Source organism: Diprion similis, chromosome 9 (assembly GCF_021155765.1).
Source record: "Diprion similis isolate iyDipSimi1 chromosome 9, iyDipSimi1.1, whole genome shotgun sequence".
NCBI lineage: Eukaryota > Metazoa > Arthropoda > Insecta > Hymenoptera > Diprionidae > Diprion > Diprion similis.
Genome location: NC_060113.1, coordinates 3,414,850 through 3,437,240, shown reverse-complemented (window position 1 = coordinate 3,437,240; position 22,391 = coordinate 3,414,850). Strand labels below are relative to the sequence as shown.

The 22,391-nt window shown below is 36.2% G+C and overlaps 4 protein-coding genes and 1 non-coding gene across 8 annotated transcripts; 2 read left to right on the top strand and 3 right to left on the bottom strand.

The window, feature by feature from the left end:
- Window positions 1–205: 205 nt before the first annotated feature.
- LOC124410458 (zinc finger protein 90-like) lies at window positions 206–7,011 on the bottom strand. 2 transcript variants are annotated; one of them, XM_046888846.1, is made up of 4 exons: window positions 6,936–7,011; window positions 1,702–2,908; window positions 1,042–1,607; window positions 206–941 (listed from the first exon to the last, which is right to left on the bottom strand). In XM_046888846.1, the coding sequence occupies exons 2-4, from the start codon at window positions 2,897–2,899 to the stop codon at window positions 327–329; spliced, it is 2,379 nt and encodes a 792-aa protein (XP_046744802.1). In that variant the 5' UTR covers window positions 2,900–2,908; window positions 6,936–7,011; the 3' UTR covers window positions 206–326. The 2 variants fall into 2 exon arrangements, with proteins under 2 accessions (XP_046744802.1, XP_046744801.1); XM_046888845.1 differs by lacking the exon at window positions 6,936–7,011 and adding an exon at window positions 3,190–3,323.
- On the top strand, window positions 3,160–7,071 carry LOC124410461. 3 transcript variants are annotated; one of them, XM_046888852.1, is made up of 7 exons: window positions 3,160–3,273; window positions 4,440–4,525; window positions 4,617–4,741; window positions 4,984–5,203; window positions 5,324–5,456; window positions 5,695–5,928; window positions 6,031–6,845. In XM_046888852.1, exons 2-7 carry the CDS (start codon window positions 4,496–4,498, stop codon window positions 6,171–6,173), a joined length of 885 nt encoding a protein of 294 aa, XP_046744808.1. In that variant the 5' UTR covers window positions 3,160–3,273; window positions 4,440–4,495; the 3' UTR covers window positions 6,174–6,845. The 3 variants fall into 3 exon arrangements, 2 of the variants coding, with proteins under 2 accessions (XP_046744808.1, XP_046744806.1); XM_046888850.1 differs by lacking the exon at window positions 3,160–3,273 and adding an exon at window positions 4,218–4,311 and having other exon boundaries at window positions 4,431–4,525; XR_006929601.1 differs by lacking the exon at window positions 3,160–3,273 and adding an exon at window positions 6,938–7,071 and having other exon boundaries at window positions 4,335–4,525; window positions 6,031–6,779.
- Window positions 7,072–11,077: 4,006 nt separating this feature from the next.
- LOC124410459 (juvenile hormone esterase-like) lies at window positions 11,078–16,025 on the bottom strand. The gene is made up of 7 exons (XM_046888847.1): window positions 15,695–16,025; window positions 15,474–15,611; window positions 13,339–13,905; window positions 12,868–13,051; window positions 12,490–12,762; window positions 11,423–11,564; window positions 11,078–11,339 (listed from the first exon to the last, which is right to left on the bottom strand). The coding sequence occupies exons 1-7, from the start codon at window positions 15,959–15,961 to the stop codon at window positions 11,189–11,191; spliced, it is 1,722 nt and encodes a 573-aa protein (XP_046744803.1). The 5' UTR covers window positions 15,962–16,025; the 3' UTR covers window positions 11,078–11,188.
- A 4,989-nt stretch (window positions 16,026–21,014) lies between these two features.
- Window positions 21,015–21,106, top strand: Trnai-uau. The gene is given in 2 exon segments: window positions 21,015–21,052; window positions 21,071–21,106. It is a non-coding gene; the product is annotated as a tRNA-Ile (tRNA).
- Window positions 21,107–21,404: 298 nt separating this feature from the next.
- LOC124410463 (probable 28S ribosomal protein S16, mitochondrial) lies at window positions 21,405–22,371 on the bottom strand. The gene is made up of 2 exons (XM_046888854.1): window positions 22,009–22,371; window positions 21,405–21,791 (listed from the first exon to the last, which is right to left on the bottom strand). The coding sequence occupies exons 1-2, from the start codon at window positions 22,135–22,137 to the stop codon at window positions 21,489–21,491; spliced, it is 432 nt and encodes a 143-aa protein (XP_046744810.1). The 5' UTR covers window positions 22,138–22,371; the 3' UTR covers window positions 21,405–21,488.
- Window positions 22,372–22,391: the final 20 nt, after the last annotated feature.

The window sequence follows — 22,391 nt, the reverse complement described above, 5'->3', positions numbered from 1 at the left end:
TAATACACGATTTTAAATAATTTATCAATAAAATTTATCTGCATTAATTTTTATATATTACAATATTAATACTGAAGTTTTGTCACTTTCCGAAGCTAACTTTTTGCCTATAGTACTTACATTATTAGGTGACATTATTCAAACTAGAAATTTCTCTTACACGACCTGAAAAAATATAGTCGTGATATCTAGTTAAAATTTTTTGTTTGCGCACTGTTATCATCAAAATATAGATTTTTATTGCAGGATCAATACTAGGAGCTCTAGGTCAGACGTCTACATTCTCTAGGTATAGCCTGTGATTACCCGCTAAGAAATCTAAGATTTCAGAGGTTTAAAAATGGAGAAAAGGGCTGTGTTAAATAATTTTCAATAGCTGGTAGGCTATCCATTTTACTCGAATTTGGGTCTAACAAGAGCGAAGATTCGCCAACATTCTCTAAAGGTAATTCAGCATAACTAACTTGATCATAATAATTTTGTTCTGTATTCAAAATACCATTTTGAAACTCTAGATCAGGGTAGCTAGATAGCCCAAGGATCTCGCTACAATTGGCCTCAAATTGGTCAACCAAATCCGTCAATGGTAGTGTATCCGGATTCGTTACTTCGACCGTAACTACTTGACCAGAGTTAACATCGACCAGAGATAATACTTGAGGCACAGAATCGACCTCAGAAATTGTATTTGCCAGTCCTAGGGGTATGTCAGTCGATTCCGAGCTTGTAATTGTAGACATGGGAGTAACATGGGACAATTCTGTAGACAATTCGACCATGTCCTTACTTATAAGTAGACGATTCGTTACACTTGTACCAGACTCATCGTAGCTAATCAGTTGACTATCCTTTTTAGATTTCACTCTTTTAGTTTTCGGTTTTTTAGGTTCCTCAGGAATTGGTACCAATCGACCATCTTCAGTTTTCATCAACTTCACCACCTGGTAAATAAATCAAATCATAAGATAAGTTCAATAATAAGTGATTTCTAGTTTACTTACAAACTTGATGAATAGACCTAATCTATTTCATATACATTACCCGCTTTTTCTTTTCTAACGTAATCCTGTGACACGATTCCATGTGCCTTGTTAAATGATGAGATCTTTTAAATGCAGCTCCGCACTGTTCGCAGGTAAAGGGTCTAATTTGTTGGTGAGACATCTTATGCCTGTTAAGCAGGCTGTTCCTTTTGAATGCTTTTCCACATTCTTCGCACACAAATTGTCTTTCCATGTTATGCACATACAGTACGTGATCTTTAAGTATACTGATCGTAGTGAATGTCTTTCCACAATGTTCGCAAACTATATTTCTCTCTTCTATGTGCAATTGTCTATGCCTTTCTAAGTCGCTTTTATTAGTCGAATGAAACTCGCATCCCTGAGTATCACATGAATATTTCTTTTCATCTCTGTGAACTCTTCTGATGTGCTGGTCCAATGCTTTACGCGATGTTAACTGTTTTGTACAAATTGTACAAGTGAATAACGCTTTGAGAGGTATTTCGGTGTGCATTTTACTCAGGTGCGACGCTGTTTTCAAATGGCGGAGATAGCTATCTTTGGTCATGAAGTTATGCCGGCAATCGTTACAGTAAAACATCCCTGAAAGTGAAGTAAATTCATTAAAAAATCACAGATTTCAATTTCAATTTCAATTTCAATTAAAAGAAAAGATTGCGTGCCATTTATAACTTACCAGTTACAGAAGTTTCAGGTTCTCTGGGTAGTTTTGCTGAATGTTGTAACCGATAATGTTCATTGGCTCTTTTCTTAGAGGCAAAACCAGACTCGCATCTCGGACATTTATACGTATCATGATTTTTTACATGTATTAGATACTTTTGTTCCATACTAAAAGCCTGAGGACATTTATCACAATGAAACCTTCTCTCCTGACTATGTTTTTCACTATGTTCTAGAGCCTCTGAACTGTTTTCCAGTATATCACCGCAGTCCGCACACATTTGAGCCTTTTCGTCATGGTGATTAGCTTTGTGCCTATTCAGTAGCAGTCTCTTTGGAAAACCTTTTAAACAAATGTCGCAAGTATGGGGGTATTTAGTTATCCGCTCTCCGTGTAACCGAAATAAATGTACATCCAGATGTTTTTTTCTCGCAAATTTAGCGTCACAATGCGGGCAGTTATTTTTCTGATGACCCTCCAAGTGTCGATCCAAGTGTCTTTTGTACTTGAATGTCATTGGGCATTGTTCACAAGCTTGAGGCAGTAGTTCGACTTTAATTTTACTGTCGCACGACTCGCCTTCTTCTTCAACCTTACAGTCATGAGCCGGTTCCTCAGTGTCCGAGCTTTTCTCAATTTCTGAATCCCTTTCAGTACTGCAGTCACTCCTTGATGGTCTTTTGTGACATTCAGTTTCATCATTTTTTTGCCCTTTGCTGTTGAATTCATCAGAACAAAGCTCCTTGTGTTTATCCAACTCTGAATCGTGAATCAAAGTATTTTTTTGTATCTGATCGAGCTCCACAAACGTATCCTCACTTTCACCGCATACTTCAACACATGTTTTACAAGTATGTTGTAAATTCTCTATTGAAATTGCTAGAATAGATTCAGAATTTCGGGTATAATCAACATTGTTCTTGGTTTTAGTTAATTCATTTCCTAATCTAGGAATAATATTATTTTTATCAAATTTGCATTCAGATTTCAAATATAAATCCCCTTCTTTAATCAGGCCGATATCAAGATTTGCCAAATCATGCTCAGTAAATTTATCCATGCGATGATCCGATGGGAACATTCCAGGCGAACCGGGAGACAAACGTATTCCCGAATCCTTGCTTTCCAGATCGCTCATGCATTCGTTCAAATAATCAAGCGATACTGTATGGACGTTTTCCAAGGATATTCCATCTATCGATTCGAGCATTGAGTCATCCTAGAACAATTGAACGTGCAGTAAAGTTGGTTGGAATGTAAATCACGGTTCACATTTTGTTGAGAGACAGTCAAACAACAAGATTGGAAATTAAAAGTACTTATGTGCTAGGATGAGGTTGAATTAAAACGTACGAGAATTAAGTTATTGAATGAATATGTCTAAAAATGGCGGAGTTATATGAATATTATTATTGTATATTCAGGAATTGCCTGATTTGCAAGTGAGTCTAATTCTAGTGATTATCGAAAATAAATATAATTGATTGCGGAAAATCCCACCTGGTTAGAATATGTCGATAATAAACTTGTAAGTTCTTGATGACTTCTATCGGACATTTTATTTCCCGACATAATATTTCTTTGGTAAGTAATTGAAAAAAACGCAGAAGGAAGATTATAACCAAAACTATAATGTACAGTCAGGATATAAACACTATCCTAGATTGTGAACGTAGTGTAAAGTTACATTCGAATAATAAGTAAACTTTGAAGCAAGTTTAAACAACTTCAAACAATAGTAATAATATACGACACGCATAACTTTCGACTATTTGGAAAGATTATAACAGTTACACAATAAAAATGACGAAATGTTTAACCTACAAAAATTATGATTTGTAATTCAACTAAAAAAAAAAAATAAAGGAACACTTTAGATCGGGAAAAAGAACGGCCCGCTGGTTTTCATACGACGCAAAAAAACAGTACAATGTAATATTTATACTAGAAAATATTGAAGCTAATGAAATTATTTTGCAATTTTGTTGCTACGCGGTATTAGCTCGGCCATCTTTTATGGCACCACCTGCGCCGTGAGATCAATTTTCTTTCCCGCCAAAATCCACGTCAGCCAAGCTCTCTCAAATATTATTTTTAAACCTTGAATGGTGACAACGTTTTAATTCATTCGCCTTCTCGCGGAAATATTCACCTGAATTCGACTTAAGGGCCATCAATATAATAAAGAAGTTTGTATCTTTTTGAGGGTAGTTCATTTAGTTCGTAAAAATTAGAATTCGCGTTTGCAGGTAGATATCTATTCCAATTTCATTTTAACCCCAATCTTTCATTCTCAACTCCATTAACTAAAGCTGTTAAAGACGATTATTCTACTGGGGTTTTGTGTGTCATATGGGATTGCGTGTGAATGGCTTCCGTCGATAAAGAAGCTTTCGCACTCACCCGCTGAGTGCTCGTCGTGAAAATTTATCTAGAGTTAACCATCTTTAAAACCCCATCTGTCTAGTGGTTTACCTACTTGAATATGTTTTGATTACATTTTTCGACTAGTGCAAGAATCACTCAAGCAGTATAACGTTTTGTATACGTAAAATAATGCACAAGTGATACTCTCTTCGGTTTCGCTTGTTTTACCTATATCTAATTGGATGTTAATCACACGTAATGATTGAATTAAAATTGTTCACCTTGAAACTTATAGAGTTTTCAAACTGTCTTTGTTTCTAGGAGTCATGATGTTCAGATACAATTATATTGAATTCATTATTGAACTTTTTCAGCTTGTAAAGGTGCTTCACAGAAGCTTGTTATATCCCAAGAATCGGAAGATCATAATTGCTGGTAGATGAATTTGATCAACATGACTGCTGAGGAGGTAAGCTCGCATTTGAAAACATTTAGTTTGGAGTATATTATGCCTTTTGGTAAAGTTTAAAGTTCTTCAATTTTCTAATCTTCTTCCATAGGTTGACGAGGAACTGATTGAATTGAGAAAAGTTAAGGAGAAACTTATTCAGAGGACAATTGAATTAAGGAACGAATTGGATGCCTGGGAAAAGGCAGGAGGCAAAACTCATAACAAAACAGAAAAGTATAAGACTTTCATCAATATCAAAAGTAACACCGAATACGTTTTTGCAAATCTTGGCTAGACTTACTATTCAACTGTGATAATACTTAATTCGTTACTTCTTTTGAAAGCATTTTTAACTTTCTTAATGTCTTCTAGCTTTAATGCGATCTTGTTTTGAAAATTCTATGTGGTTTGATTATTTAACTTTTGGATTGTCATTGTTGACCGAAATTTTATTTTCATTTTTATTCGATACGTAGGGATTTCTTACCTGAAGAAAATGAATTTAAAGATTTTTTCTGTCAACGTGATCCTGGAAATGGTCTGAACAAAAAATGTGTTACTGTATCCAGTTTCATGTTGGGTTTCAAATTCAATGGCGTAGATAAGAAATGGATATCGGATCACAAATACTTGTACACTGCCAATGTCAAGTCAAAGGTGTTGGAATTTTTTGTCGAGATTACTGTGAATTCAAAGGTAACAATATCACAGGAGCCTGTTATGCCTGAAATAATTGGCTTTTTTTTTCTTTTTGTAATGGCTACAAAGAATGGTCTACATGCGATCATCTTCTGATTATTAAACTACTTTTCACAGGACTCAGAAAAAAATGTTGAAGTTTTGGAAGTTGAGTGCCGTTTTGACAGTGTCAAAAAATGCTATCTTCTTGAAATAGCACCTTGGATTCAGCAGTTTACTGAAGCTAAAGATACCACAAATTTATTTGGTGGTAAAATTACACTACTCAGTTATACATTAGTCATTCCATCATTAATCATATTGAAAATTTCTAAATGCCTAAAAATTTACTAAAATTATGTGGTAAATTTTTCTCCAGTACTTATCCAAGTTTATCTACATTATGATAAAACCTACATTTGCTAATAGTCGTAGTTTCTATTTATTCTTTCATCTATTTGCTTTATGCTATCGAAATAAATTTTTCTTTGCATTATTTCACCTTTCAGCTGTATCAGATTACACCGAACAGAATATAATACGTGCAAAAATTCTGAATCAATTAAAAAATCGTGAAGTTGTGTCTGTGGAAGAATTTATAGACGACGATGGTGGTATAATGATTTTGTTACACTCAAAGAACAACACTGATTTAGTCTACCTGGAAATAAGGTGGATATTGAGATTCCTTGAAAGTGTGTGGTGTATTGACAATTTTTTTATAATCTCACAGTTCTCTGCGGGTAAGAATCTAATATTATTCTTTTACTCAGTAATACTTAAGCATAAAATTAACCGTGTTCAAAGTTCAACGGAAACATGAAAAATTTTCACATATTTTTTAGGGGATAATTTTTTAGCAGCGCACTCCCAACTTCTCAAGAAATTTTGTCAATGTAAGATAAATCAGACTGAACTCGAGGATCTGTGGAACCAATTATGCAATGTAGTAGAACAAGATGAAACACCGAGTGAAACACGCTCATAGAAAATACCGTTATAGTTGTATTAGTTATTCTGATCTTCAACCGTGAATAATCTTTTCAATTACTCGGTTGGCGGCTGATTAATTTTTGCAATAATTATTTTCGTAGTCCTTTGTTTCATTCGCATCTTGAAAATAGGTCTCAAATATTCAAAGACAAGTGAAGATCCTGATTGTAATTTTCCAACTTCACAATTGAAAAATGGTTATACGTTGCCAGGTTCAGTGCGTCATACACTTTTACATGTAGCAAATTTGTGAGTTTTGAGTTTATATGTCAAAATATTTGTCACAACATTTTATGGAATACGAAACAATCATCGTATTATCCAATTAGTAACCTCGCATGGAATCATGCGAAGAAGCGCAGTTGAAGATAATGAGGAGCCCAAAACAAACTCAAATACTCTTTGGGCTTATACTCCTTGTCGCTTGAATACCCCAAATGAGACCGACACTGAATCTTCAACTCTATTATCTACATTCTGCTGTTGCTTTAGTAATGAGGAGGACCGCCAATCTCAGACTGATCGTCTTTCCGTACATTTTACTTTAGGGGATTCGCCCGTTACATTGTCCCGAGCACTTTTATGCCTTGACAATCCACAGGTATATTAAATACTCACTAAATCTTGTATCAGCCATCGTATGCAATAAATAATAGTTCTCTTGAATGATCGAAGCAATTTTTATTTTTCGTTTAATATGTGGCGCTCATTTCACTTCCATATTTTTGGGATTTTGTTTATTGTCAAAAACACTTACAGATACCGAATGATCAAGTCAGTTATCCAATTTCCGAGGACGTTATTCTTGCAGACCATCGTAGCCAAAACGTATTGCAACATCCATACGTTATTAGAAGTACACAAATGCTGTTCATGGGATACGACTTGACCTCTTTGCAATCAGTCAATCGTCAACAAAGTCTCTCTCCAAATGAAGTGAGTAGAGAGAAGAGTGATTTTACTGAAGAAGACTAGTGTAGTAAAAAAGTAAAAACAAGTAGTTTTAAATCATTATTCATGCACAAACAAATTTCCTCTTGATCATGTCTGTCAGGTATGAAACATGTACACAGTTTTGATTCTTCGGTATAATATAGCCGGTCAATTCATAATAAAATCGGGGTATTCAAATTCGGGACTTAACAATGCAGAGTACATTATGTAAATAGTTTTGTACATTGTGTGTGTATATATATATATATATATATATATATATGGTATATGTATGTATGTATAGAATATATCTAGATGCAATTAATTGAATACCTATATACGTTTCGATGTTAGAAGATAATTATTCTCATTCCAATTTCGATACTTGTTGTTTTGTGGAAAAATTATTTATGCAGTGTCCCGCAATCGATGATACACTGATTTTATCAAACTTTTTCTTATCACAGTTATCTTTTGAAATTCCAATCTGCTCTGAGAGGTTCGTAAATTTTGAAAATATTGAATTATAATAACTGTATATTAGAATAAAAAAACACGAAATGACCGACGTTCGAAGATCGCTTACTCACTGAATTTTTTATTTGTGATTCTTCAAGAAGAATGTAGTAAAACCAGAATTTCGGAAAGTTAATGACCTCCGAAATTTGACAACTTCGTGCTTTCAGAACTCTACGTTTTCACGTTCAATACAGCTTAAAAATCTTAAAAGTAATTACATATTGCGGAACTGAAAGGTGGTTCCATAGCCATCTATTATTGATAGAAATTACACGGAATTGACGTTAATAGGACAATAACAAATTCTAGTAATAATAGCTTGTATCGAAGGTGTAGGTACTCGATCTTGACCGGGTACATTTGACATTGTCTATTAAATAGCAAACACTCGACAGCCTTGATGGTCGAAATGCTAAAATTTAAATCATACAATCCTTTGTGATCGAGACTCGTTGAATATTCGTCGACATCTGGCAGAGGTTTTGTAGAGTGTTTCGTCTCCATTATTTTTCGAGTAGAACGTTACAGTTTTAGAGCTTTTGGGGAGATAAAAAAGTACCGTTTTGCGTGTGATAATAATAACAACAATAATACACAATCGGTTTACTACAGAAACACATTACCATATTATACTAACGTAATCTTTGTACTCGACTTGATTAATGCGAAAAAATTGCTCATCAATTCACTTGGAAGACAGTTTTAGGTATCGATCAAAAAAACATTCAAAGTTTTCACTTATACGTGTTGTGTTTGCACTTAGGGGCCATTTATTTAAATGATTAAAATTCCATATTTTGATAGATATATCGTACCTTATGTGGGTACTTGAAAGGTATAAGGCAACGGTTTGTATTTATTTTTTTTACACCGTATTCAAACAACAGATTACAAATGATCCGCGTAATTTATGAATTGACGTAATGCAAACGTCACTTGACGCTCCCTCTGACTCTCAATTGACACATTTTCCTTGTCCCCGATTTCTTGCGAGGCTCGAATAATTTTTCGAAAAGAAAACAGCGAATACTTGTGACCCCGAAATAGCTACGGTGTATGCATCGAAAGTAACAACGATCAGCGTTCAAGAGGTGTATGCTATAATTGGCAGTTTGCCGAGGTAACTTCTTAAACATTGTCAGATACCTTCCTCACCTATTAATCAAGGAGACGATGAACCAGCTCGTAATTAACACGAATTTCGCACATCATTATAGCGTGGCTATAAACTTGTAACTTTATACTGCCTACGTTTATACATATCTATAGATATTTACACGGAACTAGAAGCAAAATTGATCATGCATGTAATGGATTTCGCATCGTGAGTGTTCCAAGTCATAAAGCAATTTGGAGACAAGTAGTTTTGCATCGGCGTGGCCTTCACACGTTTTTACAAGTTCAGAAGTCGATTGCCTTGCTTGCAGTCGATTGCAGTAGACTGCTAGCCGGTACATTGATAATAAATTGGAAACAAATTAAAGTATAATAGTAATTTTTTTTTAAATTGCACCTGTGAAAATTACACCTCGAGCTTTATTGCGAACTCACTCACAATCAGTTACGCTCTATGAAAATTATATCCCTTCAAGTCTGACACTCACTCCATTCTTAAAAGGGTTTCAAGGAATTTTTTTTACACCATAAAATAGCTCGTGAGGTGGCAATTTTGAAAAATTCAGGTTCTCAATTTTTGTAATTGAATAAATAAATTGCATAATATTATATGAATATTTTGAATAAACTTCTGATCTTAATTCATTTCCTCCGTGATTATGTCCTTGGGAGTTTCAAGGTTTTTTAGTTTTTTTTTTATACAGTAATCGATCAACTTGTTCGAATAAATTGCCGCTGCTCTGTCCTGGCAAACGTGATACGCCAGGTGTTATACTCATAAATTGTAAGAGTACGTAGATACGTAAATCAAGATTTTCAGGAACCAAAGTCCCGACGTATAAAAAAAATTACACATTTGCGCGTGATTCGATGTTATATGCTAATCAGACAGAGTTCAAAATCTTATGCATTTCCGCAGCCTGCAAACATCGAAGAGCATAAAAAGCAAAAACGGGATAAAAGAAATAAAACCGCCTATCCTTTGGCCTGTTCATACATACGTAGTACATGCAAGCTAGGTTACTTTAAGCCGTTCACTTTAAAATGAAAAAATAAACTCAAAATGCCGTTATTTAAGTAAAGAAATACTTTTTGGACGGTTTTGAGATATTTTAGACATGTTTCACACTGGTTTCAGAAACTGAGTTTTTTTCCTTCAAAATTTGCGTTTTTTTCGCAATGTTAGAATAATTCTACAAAATAAATAGCGGTAATCGATTTTTCATCAAATTTGACCAATAATTCATATGCCTGAGTTATTTAATATGTAGTATATCCGGAGAAAATCGTAGAAATCGAAAATCAAGATTGTACACTATAGTGTACAAAAAAAAAAACGAATGGATTCATTTTGGCGATCTGCAATTAGCTGATGTATAGAAACAACGCGTTGCGGCCTTGCGGGAATATCGATGTGGTCAGTGCGTGATTGTATGATACAATAATTGCCGAATAATTCGCAAGGTGCGAGACATTCTGCGTCACTCTGTGTGAATTTCAAGGTTAATATCAGTTCGGCCGTTAGCCTTTGCATGTGGTCAAATGTCTAGTACATTAATAAATGCCTGTGAAATGTATAATAAAGCCCAGGCCTTGCTCTGTGCTATATTCTGTCTATCATACGTAAACGATGGCAATAAATAATGCGAAGCGATCAAGGTTCCAATTCAGGCATTAATCTAAACTCACTGGTCATTGTACATAAATGGTCAGGCGAAATGAAGATATTCTGTTAATATTTTTGTATTGAAATAATATATGTATTTGCATTTTTCGCCCATGCGATATACATTTATTTAAACTCTTATGGGTAACACATACGTTGTATGTACATTATTTATTTACGCAGCTTATTATACGCAGAGAAGTACACGAATTAAGTATGTACACATATAACAGAGCAACGTAACGCGTTCGTAAATTGTTAGATATTTTTAAATTAAATTTGGCATCGCATCGTAGTATGTACATAAGTGTATTGGTTATTATGATAATTATATTGTAATTATCTGGACGATGACTATAAATATTATTTTACGTATAGCATATCTATATGACATACGTATATTCGTATTATAAAATTTTCAATAAATTATATCGCAGTATTTACGATCATTTAACACAGTTGGATTCGTAACCGTTTTTTCGGAATTATATTTACCTAATAATTTTAAATTACTTATTGATATAACAGTACTTGAGGATTTAGGTACACATGGCTAAGTACTCAAATGCGCGTGGTATATAGTATACATACGTTGAGCAAGATCTTGACAATCTTATTTAGCGGATATCGTAATTCACAAGGCACGCACACTTATAGTTGTAATTACTGAAGACGTCCGTGTCGCATAACCGTAGCTTATTTATTGAATATTATTTATCAAAGCGTATGGTTCACAGTTTCTTAGCATAAACATTTTTCACCAACGGATTGTAGACTTACTGGAAGCATTGCTGGTCGAGAAAACTGCTCCAACTCGTTTGAAGTGGAGAATCTCGTATCTTCAAGTCTGCCCCGATGAGAAGCAGCTTCGACGGCCTCGAGGGCCAGTAAATGTCGACTCCGGTGCTGTTCCCCGGTGTTGGGTTACTGTAAAAATAATTAAATCAGTGATCCTTCGATCGTCGACATTATTAGATCTCGTCACACTGCTAAACGACCTTGACAATTACCCAGTTTTAGCAAAGTTAGTCCACATTCGCAATAGACGCTGGGAAACCGCCGCTTCCGGTGACGCGTTCTCCAATATGGGCAGCTTTCCGAACAATCCACGTCCCTTGAACAAATAAGTCAGCTCGTCCATGTGCGTTGGCGCTGTAAACGTGTTGTAAGAATCATGTAAGAATCGCCCATGAATATACGGATTATAGATGTAGGCTTCAAGTTAACGCTCATGCAATTAGTTCAAGGGAAGCGATATTATTAGTTCGAAGTTATTATTTCTGGAAAATTGCGTCATTTTTTGGGTCAATATAAAAATTTAGGCGATGAATTAACGCTCGGTTTCACTTCATTGCATGATCTTTGTTCATTATTAAATACTGTATATTGAATCCAGCTCATTCACTTCAACAACCCGTTTCCGCGGATCAAGAAATTTAGCTTCTCAAATGAATTTGTGGGTCTAAACGCCACCTTTATTGCTTAAAGTTGATAACGTGACAAGTTAAATATCTCGCGCTTACGTTACCAGTGTTTAGTTTATGCGCTGAAATAACAGTTGGCCAAACCGTGGAATTCTAATACGAATTAATCTGCCGTGATTTTATTCATTTGAGATAATCTCGTGGTGTAAGAATGGAAAAAAATCCAAACAACACAAGCGGACACGGGGAAATAGTATGCCGAGCAATGAGTGGGGAAAAGTGATGATTCTGAGTGAGTGTGAAGTTAGCCGCACGAGCGGACTCTACTAAAGTTACCGTTAAACGCGATTAAAAACGTACAAAAAGTATTCCAAGAACCGTAAAGAAGCGGAAAGAAAACTGATTCTGTCACTGTTTTCTATACTGTTTTTGGCACAGTTTCTGTGCGTATCTATCTGCGTTAAACTGTGGAAAAATGTTTCCCCACCAGTGGGGAAATGGTTCACTATTTCCCAACGCGTACGTCACTAATAATTGAGATATAGCGTGTTTTTTCTACTTTCAGGAGCTGCCCAAAATCGCCTGTTTTTACGGTTCAATTGTGAAAAACACTTTTCAAGTGAACCGTATAATGCAAATGGCCAATTGCACACCTTGGCTGCTGTCCCAGAAGAGTTTGACGAAGTTATTCCTTCCGCTGTACGAGAAATGGTAAAGGAAGACGTTGGATCCGCCCGAATAGTGATATCGAGCCGAGTCTATGATCGGACCTTTGAACTGCCAATCACCTAAAACGTTATCGATAATTTTCGGTGTCGGCTGTTTGAGGATGGGTTTCGTCCTGAGATACGCGACGGTCATCGGTTCTTTAGGAAGACCTGTTAGTCTTCTGACAATTGATTGTAGGACAGAATCGATCAGGCCAACTGTAAAATTAGAAATCTGTTTTAATAAACGCCGGGACATGTAAAATGAAAGAAAAAAAAAAAAAAATTGCGAGGACCGTCTCTATACGATATCAATTACCGTACCACCTATTTTGCTGAACAATTGACCCTCCACAGTGTTGTATCCTGTCAAATAGGGTACCTTCGGATGGGAGTCTTGAAGCCGAATCAAAAGGTTCCTTGGACAGTCGTCGAGAAATATATTTGGCGTTCCTTTCGGCTCAGCGGTTGGCGTGAAAGAGATTCCGATGGGAATTTGCAGAATCGACTGAAATCGGCGGGGGTTGGCATTGAAATAAATTCAGATTGCGTAAAGTAAATTGTACAAGGTCAGGCATTATTATGAAACATAATTGAACCGTCCATAAATAAGGGTTGAAAGATGAATAAGATTTTTTTGTCAGTCAAAGACGAGTCAGCGAACTCTTGACGGTCACAACGGAAAAACAGGTTTACGTATAATTTTTAGCTGCACTTGAGCACAACCTGTTCTTCCAATCATGATGTTGAGGCTATTAAGCCTATTATAATTATACCATGGTGCGGACCACTCACCCAATCGGTGAAGATCTGATAGCGAACGATTTCTGCGGGATGGGCTCTCTTCAGACATTCAAGGATATCACCAGGCTGCACGTTGGTTGGACATCTCAAAAGCGCGGCCAAACGACGGGCTCTGACATTCAGGACGTCGGGTCTGGTCCAGGCCCAAGGAGCAAGGGCCGAACCACTCTGAGCAATTGCGCCAAACATGATCTTCCTCGATTCTGGATTCAGTGAATGAAGTTCGGCAGAAGCACCGCCAGCGCTTTCTCCCATGATAACGATTCGGTTCGGATCTCCGCCGAAGGACCTTGCGTTTTTTTGTATTAATTTAAGCGCCATCGACTGATCCTTCATTCCCATGTTCCCCGGAATCGTGTCCTGTAGATACAGAAAACCCAAGGCTCCGAGGCGGTAATTTATCGTCACAAGAATCACGTCTTCATCCATTATTATGTCCGGACCATAGAGGTAGTCATCCATGTCCCCGGCTCCGAGAACCCACGCCCCACCATGGATGAAGAAAATCACCGGCAGCAGTTGGTCGTTGGAATTTCTTGGCTCGTGGCTTCCGTTTGCCTGGAAGAGGAGAGGATATTTAAAAAGAAATAATGTTGAATAAGAGGAGACAAATACATCTGGACGAAACGGAGTGTTCCTAACATTGCACGGTTACTCAATGTCATTGTTCTTCGTTTCAGGTGCATTATATATGCATAAATCGCATCATCTTTATGTATCGAGATAAATAATACGCGTATCGAGGGGTGCATCTGTTGTAAATGCAACTATTTGTACGTATAACGATGATTTGAAGAAGTCTTAAGCAGACTCTCAGGTCTTGTTATATACTGAATTTCTTAACGTAATTGTAGAATAGTGTTTGAGGAGAATGTGATTAATTATCTCCGCATACCTCAGCTCAGTTGAAATATATTGTTAGTCAAGCCTTTACGGTCAGTTGACATTGAATATGCTCGAGCGCGTATGAACGAGGAAAGCAAACAAATTACACATACATAAGTTGACCGTTGTGGATGTTTTAAGTTTCGATAAATATTTTCAATGTTCTGAGTGGGCGATGAAAAGTGTGCCATGACGCGAGTTTTTCCGTGTTGTTCAAAATAAATATACTGTGCGCTTAGGCCAAGAGAAATCTGATAAGTAAGAGATTTTCTTGAAAACAACTGCCACTATAATATTGTAATTGAATACACGCACGCGTAACTGCAGAGTTTCCGCAATGTATAAATCATTGAAATGATTTGGTACTTCGACCCTAACGCTATTGCTTAACTCGTTGTAACTATAAATTAACTCCTCATCGATTTTGAGTCAACAACGTTTGAAATGTTTAGAGAGAGAAGAGAGGAAAAAAATGATTGCTTCCTGATGGAATATTTTTTGTTTACAATAATTTTTATATTCACTTTTAAAATTGCGAACACCATCAAGGCGAAGCGATGCTGTATACTTTAAACATGGGCAAACTGACGCAACACTTATTAACATATACAATAATTTCCATAATTAAATCTCATGGGAAAGCTAATCGTTCAGGTGTTATACGTATGCATCGCGGTACAGCACTGGTATAAACACATTTACACGCACGAAAGAAAATAATAGAGACCATATTTTATACTCCATTATTGAAATAATTAATAACACAGGTTTAACGACCCGTCAAGTCATCATGCATATACATCGATTCCTTAATACATTTTTAATTTGAACTGAACGCTCTCAAGGTAAATACCTGTTTCTTTTCACGCTCAACATGGATTTTCGAGTGGTAGGTCAATGTCATCATCGACTTTGTAAAATCGTTGGTCGGTAATCTTTGATCAATGAGATTATTTTATTTATAGAAGTTGATATTATCATTCAAGTTAAATAATTGGATTCCTTATCAGAAACAAACGTTTATGACATTATTATCAAGTCTGACATCAACATAATCGACCAACCTGGAATAACTGTGATTGTAATAATGGGCCTTTTTCGCTCACATCCACCGCAGGCACACACAACTGTACCTCTTTATATACACATATCTATAACCGGACACAAATGTGAACGTGATAGTAGAAAAAATATTTGTGAATTGAGTGGAATGTAACCATGCTGCAGTCTTTACAACTCACCTGGGGTACGTAGACATTCATATAGAGACAGTCCTCGTTGCCAACGATTTTGTTCACTAGATAGAGTAGTTGAGGGCATTGAGGTCCGTGGTTAAAAGCGTTCCGAATACCTTGCCAAGGCTTCTTTTCTTGCGGTGGCTGAAAGTGAGAATTTTACGTTTTACTCACGTTATACTGATCGACGGACGTCAGCTGGTGCGGCAAATGAAAACAACAATTACTTCGAAACGGAGATTCCCCAGTGGTGATTGGGCGTAAGGTATTCCCTTGTATGCCGCGAATCTTCTACCACGTGCAGAGGTCAACCATTGACCTCTTACATATCCCAAGTTCAAACGAATGACCGGGAAATTTGGTGCACCAGCGTCTGGTACTAAATTTTCCGCGTATTGCGGTATTTCAGATACATATTGATTGGATCCGATCGTGTCACCGTGATTGAGCGTAAATAAACAGGCTAAGAAAAATAACTTCTCACTACCTAACATTTTTTAGAACTTACTTGTCACTATTAATATTAAATTAAATTTCACCATGAATTTTCGACAGTTTTGCTTCCCGCGCAATTTCATAGAAATATTTCACGCCGGCACGTGTTTTTGGTCTTTAAACGACTGGCTTTAATTTAAACGCACGAATTTTTAACGAATTTTTAACGTAACGATGTTGTTTTAGAATCATATATGCTTAGTCTTATTTTGGCTGCTTAAAATTTAACCATTTTACTTGCGCACAATGTTCGAATTGGGAAATCACTAAGTCAGTATAAGTGTCAATTAGTGTTTTCCGACAGTTTTATAGTTCGCAACTTCTCTGGTACGTTATATCGCTAACAACCATTGTCAAACTAACGTGCACGTGAAAACTGTTGGTGAATGAGAAAGAAATTATGTCACTTGGGCAATAATTCTTCTGTTTTACAAACGATTTATAAATAATGTGCAATGTACCAGGCTCAGTTCCGCCCACTGGTAAAATAATGTGATAATTGTTTAGTAAATAAATAATTAATAAATATCGTAATACGAATCGTTTGGTTGAGGGCTTGAACTTTAGCACATGATTTATATATTCGGTCGGTATTACTCACAGTGTGACGCGCGTTTTAACAGTTGAAAAAAAATCGCATTTCGTATAAGAAAATAATTATGAAGTTGTGCAGTTTCACCGCGCCAATATAATTCAAACGGATGTTCGCGGCTTAGCCTGGCGATAGGCAACTCCGAAACCACGTGTAACAGCGGTTGGCTATCATTAGGCGACAGCTGAACCTCCGCTCGGCTGCGACGACTCTTAAGGACTAACGATAAACGAAATAAGCTAGAGAACTTTACTCCGTTTCAAGTCCGACATCTGAAATGCAGATCTTCCGCTTCCTTCTCCCTAGCTCTGAGGTCAATTGGTGCACCGTTTTTCTTGCACTCTGTTTGTCTAGGAAGTAATATTATTTATACGTGTCGTCGTTCTAAGCGCAGATTGATCTTCTAATACGGAAAAAAACACACTTGTTTCATGAATAAATCGGATAATTATCATAAGTTCACATACGGATGATGAACTAATGGAGAATACTTTGTATAAAATTTACCCCTCTCTCAATGATTATGCATAATTATTACCGGTCACAGGTGCTGTCAAGGCAACCTTCGACAATTCAGATACGCAATGTAAAGATATTTTGATATCGTAATGTATTTTTAATGATTTCCGTCATATGAGAAGAAAGAAAAAAAAATTTCAGCATGATAGATTATATGACTTTTTTTACTTGCACGTCAATCCGTTGTTTTTTTTCAAGATAGACATTAATTGTTTACTTCTGTTTGATATTTTGTCCTTTTTATCGGGGCATGATGTCTAATTATCACCTGATTTGTATGGGAGTAAAAATGATTTATCGTATGATAATAAACGCCTAGGAAATAAATTAACGGAAATTTATCATTCTCACAACGTCACGATTATTTATACCTAACATAGGTATACATGTATATTATATATCTAATAGGGTGGTCCTTAAAAAATTTAAATCGGCTCCAGATAATTTAAAATTAGTTCCCGAATTTTTTCAGGTCCATATCTTAACTCTAACCCGTGCCCCAAAGGGGGTGGATTTCCACATCAAATGTACCAAACGGATTTAGATGAAATTTGTGGTAGGAAAGTTTTTTGAGTCGCTGATTACGAATCTGAACTCAAAATTTGAAAATTTAAAGTGACGGATCCAATATGATGGACCAAAACCCCGAAAGACACTGGATCCACCATTTTGAATTTTGTAATTTCAAGTTCAGATTCGTAATCAGCGACCTCGAGAACTCTCGAGTAGCGAGTTTTATCGAGATCAAATGCCCTTGAAAGGGTTGAATGGAATTCACCCTCCTTGGAGCACACGTTGAAGTTGAGATAAAAAACTGAAAAAATGAAAGAATTATTTTCGAATAATCTGGAAGTGATTTGGCAGGCGAGTCGGTCAAAATTCGAAAATGATCTTTTTAAGGATCACCTTAATATCTAATAGGTGTAAAATATTTTGTACGTTGTTATTTATTAGTATAATTCACGCAGGAAGATTCTTTCTTCTTGATGTATCTACTTTGTCTGCACTATTAGCACTTTGAAATTATATTAACGCGCATTTTTGAATCTATGGCAAGGACAGTATCCAACTTTGGGGATTTCAATGCCACCGCACATGATATGACAAAACGCTCTCTTTCATTAGTGTAACTTAATGAAAGTGACATTTCTAACGGTAAAGCGTGGCATTTTCAACAGAGATCAGGAGCTGCTGCTCACGCTCCGGATTCACACGCTGCAACAAAAATTGGGCGCGAGGCAAATGCGAGTGTGCAATTAAAAATGTTCTAAACGTGCAAGCGCGTAATCTGTCCTTCAACACCATTATTATAAAGTGCCTGCAGTGGTATTCTCAGCAGAAACGTTGATAGCAGCGTATATGTATGTAATTGAAAAAATTAGCTCGACCTTCTGAATTTTTCGATCTGTAAGAAGAAACTTTATTAAGCCTTTGTTTCGATTCCTTATTCGATAATTTTTTTGCAGTATTTCTACTTTGCTTCTAATGCCAATACAAAGTTGGAGGAAATTTTTTTTTTTTTTTCCCAGAAGTTCTCTGTCCTCGAAGTAACTTGATTCACTTTCACGCAACTGTTGCAAATATGCTGAATTCTCTGCCACCGTCTTGTAAATGACTGATGTGTATGTAGTTACAAAATACTGTTTACTGAAGTTCTGTTTTAGCGGAAACTGCATATGTTTTGTCGTTGGTTTGAGAAAATATTTAAAATTAAATTTTGCTACCCGGTAATTCAGGACCACTTGATACGAGACAATAATACATCACGAAATACAATAATCTGTAATAATAATAAACACGTAAGGTGTGAGGGTTTATAACAACTTAATACAAAGGCGAGTGATCCGATTTTAATCAACCTTGCATTTTTCTGTACAATGGAAAATTCTACAAATAATCCAAGGCTAGGGCCAAAGTACAACGTAATTAAAAAATAAAAATGTACGTTACATCGGTCGTAAAAAGGAATTATTGCCACCAAATTGGCATTATTGGAACAAAAAAGTCAAACATAACTTTGCTTCAGGAACAATCGTTACGAAACTGCAGTTCGCTAAAGTTAATTTTTCGCAGATGCAGAAATGTCAAAGGTTTCAAATTACGTCAGCCTGTTGCTCCTGTGGTAGTAAAAAATTGTAAGATCCGATAACAGTAATTTTATATTGATTATACAGTAACATGCTATAAAATTTATTCCATTAACGCGATCAACTATTTTAAATCCTGTTTACCGTTACTTTGAACTCTGCATATCGAATTCTGCGGTAAAAAAAAAATTCACCTTCATTTAGACATAATCCAGTTTTGTAGCTTGACGTGCAGGGTGCAGACTTGACCTGGGGTAATTATGATATAATATAATATAATATAATTAATATATTATATAATTATGAGGTATTATACTGTCAATGCCTGCACCTGTGTAATCACTCTAGGAAAGGTGCCATTTAGTCTATAATTTGACGTGTAATTGGTAGATCGTGCGTTGATACAATGAACAACGGATATAGTTTGCAGGTAGGTATATAGATCCGATCTAAAATGTTTCTGACCTCCAAATTTTCTCCTTTTCCGCCTGATACGCATAGTGACGTTCGAACATATTTAAACAACAAATGATCAAATATCACTTATAGATATTACGAAACTGTATTGATTGCAATCCTATTTCATCAACAGTCATCAGGGCCATCGTCAATCTTTACAACGGTTTTGAATTCCAGTCTTCGGAATAGAACCGTTAGCCTAATTCGTCAATGGTTCCGATCATCAGGCACTTACCAGGGTGAAGCCAAAATCCAGACGCATCTGCAGAGGGGAATTTGATTCAATAACATGTGCTTGCAAGTACAAAAGGTATTTTGCACTCTATTGCATTTTAGCATGTAATACGGTTTCATTCATTTAAAAAGGAGTGAATAACGGTGCGATGACGAGGGAGAGACTGTCGCTAGTCTGGACTTGACTGACGTAAATTGTTATAAGAATCTTTCGTCATATACGGACGACATCGTAGCTACACGCATATAAGTTTACATACAGTGCTGTTATGCCCTTGTTTGGAGTTTCGAGCATAGATATATATTTTCTTTACTCTCTCTGCTTTATTCCAGTAAATATTATACACACATTCAACAACGGTGTCTTATTATAATTATTATATTATATTGCTTATTTTACACAAGGGCGACCTTCCGCTTAATACTGGTAAGAGCGATGCCGTTTCAATCCAATGTTGAATTTTCATCGAGGGCGGAGATGCTTACGAAATTATTAATGTTGATTCATTCTCAATACGAGGCACTTCAAAATGTCTTTTTAGCATTTAAATCATGGCACACAGTTGTACTCATAACTTGGTCAATAGTTACGCATCTCTTTCCGGAAATTTTATTATTAGTTCAAACATTATATGCGAATAAAAACAGCCGGTAAACAATTATCAGTAGAAATTTTCAGGCGGAAAACAATTTGGTGCAATGATTTGCAATCAAGATAATTCTTTCTGGATTCGTAATACTTGAAACTGTGTGATACAGAATTCAATAACCATTTACTCAACATTTTTCAAAGAATATTCAGGTCAATAATCGAACGTCCGCGACTCGCGCGAATATTATTTGAATTTATTCACTTTTTTCACGTGTATTAGATAGTTTTGCTACATATTTTACATTTTAGACGTTAGAACGCATTTACTATACCTATGTATACCTCTCATGTGAATAGAATGATGCATACATAATATACATATATATATATATATTCTTGACATGTTATATATCGCGGTTATATTACCGACTCATGTGCCCCGATATGTTTCGGATCGTTCGACATGAGTTTGCGTGTATGAGTTCAGTTTATACCTAAAGTACATGCGTCTTTATCGTGGAATGACTATCATAGCTTTAAATGGTTTGGTAAGTGGTTAACACGCACAATCCCCAGTGGCGCAATTGGTTAGCGCACGGTACTTATAAGACAGTGTTCGTGAGCAATGCCGGGGTTGTGAGTTCGAGCCTCACCTGGGGAATTATTTTTATTTGTCATTTTTTCTGGTACAATATTTACTCTCTTATTTATTATTCTTTGGTTGACTGACAAGTGAAATATTTACACAATTTGATTTTATTTTTCAGTTAGCAGGACATTTCAGAAAGAAAATGAATAATGAAGGGTGATAATACCAAAGATAATGCACTATAAGGCCAGTAAAATGGATATCCTTTCTTTAATAGAAATCCGAATGAACCATTGCAGGTACATGATTAATGTTAAAACTGAATCAGGATTATGGTAACAATCTTAAAGATTCTACAAACAAGTATTCTATTCATGTATATCATGTTTATTAGCACAATTTTTATCACCTACAGAATATAAAGTCCCTATAAAGTAATGCTAAAATTAATCTATCAAGAATCCTTCGCCTTGGTTTCTTGCTTCGCAGATTCAGCAGCAGTAGCAGTCGCGGCTGCAGCCTCGGCATCTGCAGTTTGCCTATTTCTCCAAGCCAGCATGTAGGATCTCGGATGAATTGGGAAGAATCCACTAAGGCCAAGTAATTCTGCCACAGGTTTTGACATTTGGGCTCCATTAGCAATCCAGTATTGTATCCTTTCAAAGTTGAGGGAGACCAGTTTTTCATTCTTTTCGTTTACGACCTCGTCGAAAGTTCCCACTTGCTCGATCGGCGGTGCACGAACCTCTTTAAACGACTGTAAATGTCAAGGTTAAAGTTATTAGGTGCGAGACGAGAGACAGATGAAGATTAGGAATTTGTCGAATGAAAAGTACAAAATTTTTCTACCAAGGTTCATCCGCTTGTCGATGGAATAAAAGTTGATCTTTTGGTAAGACAAAGCAATTATAAACACATTGATAATCAGATTCTCAGATTAGCGCGTGGGTTAACCTATGAAACATCATTCTCACCTCCGTAACAACGATGTGGAAGAAAGGTCTGTTTGTACAGCCGTACCGTGCGAGTCTGATAACTTTTTTCGCATTTTCAGCCGTTACTATTCCAGTTCCGGAAGCGGGGTGCCATGGCATCTTCGGCATTTTGATGCGGTTATTTGCAGGCTTATAGTAACCCGACGAACCCGACCAACTATCCAACGTATCCTCGGTAACCTCGCTCGAAAGGATGCTTGACTGGTAAAGAGGTTAAGTTCAAACTAAAGCTACCTAGTTCAAGCCAAACAAACGTTGCGTAACGTATATCGAATCTAAGCGCCGGCAATATCCGCAATTACGTAATTTCAAATGCCGTAAGAATTTCAAGTTTGAATCGGAGAAAAACATTCCTCCGTGGC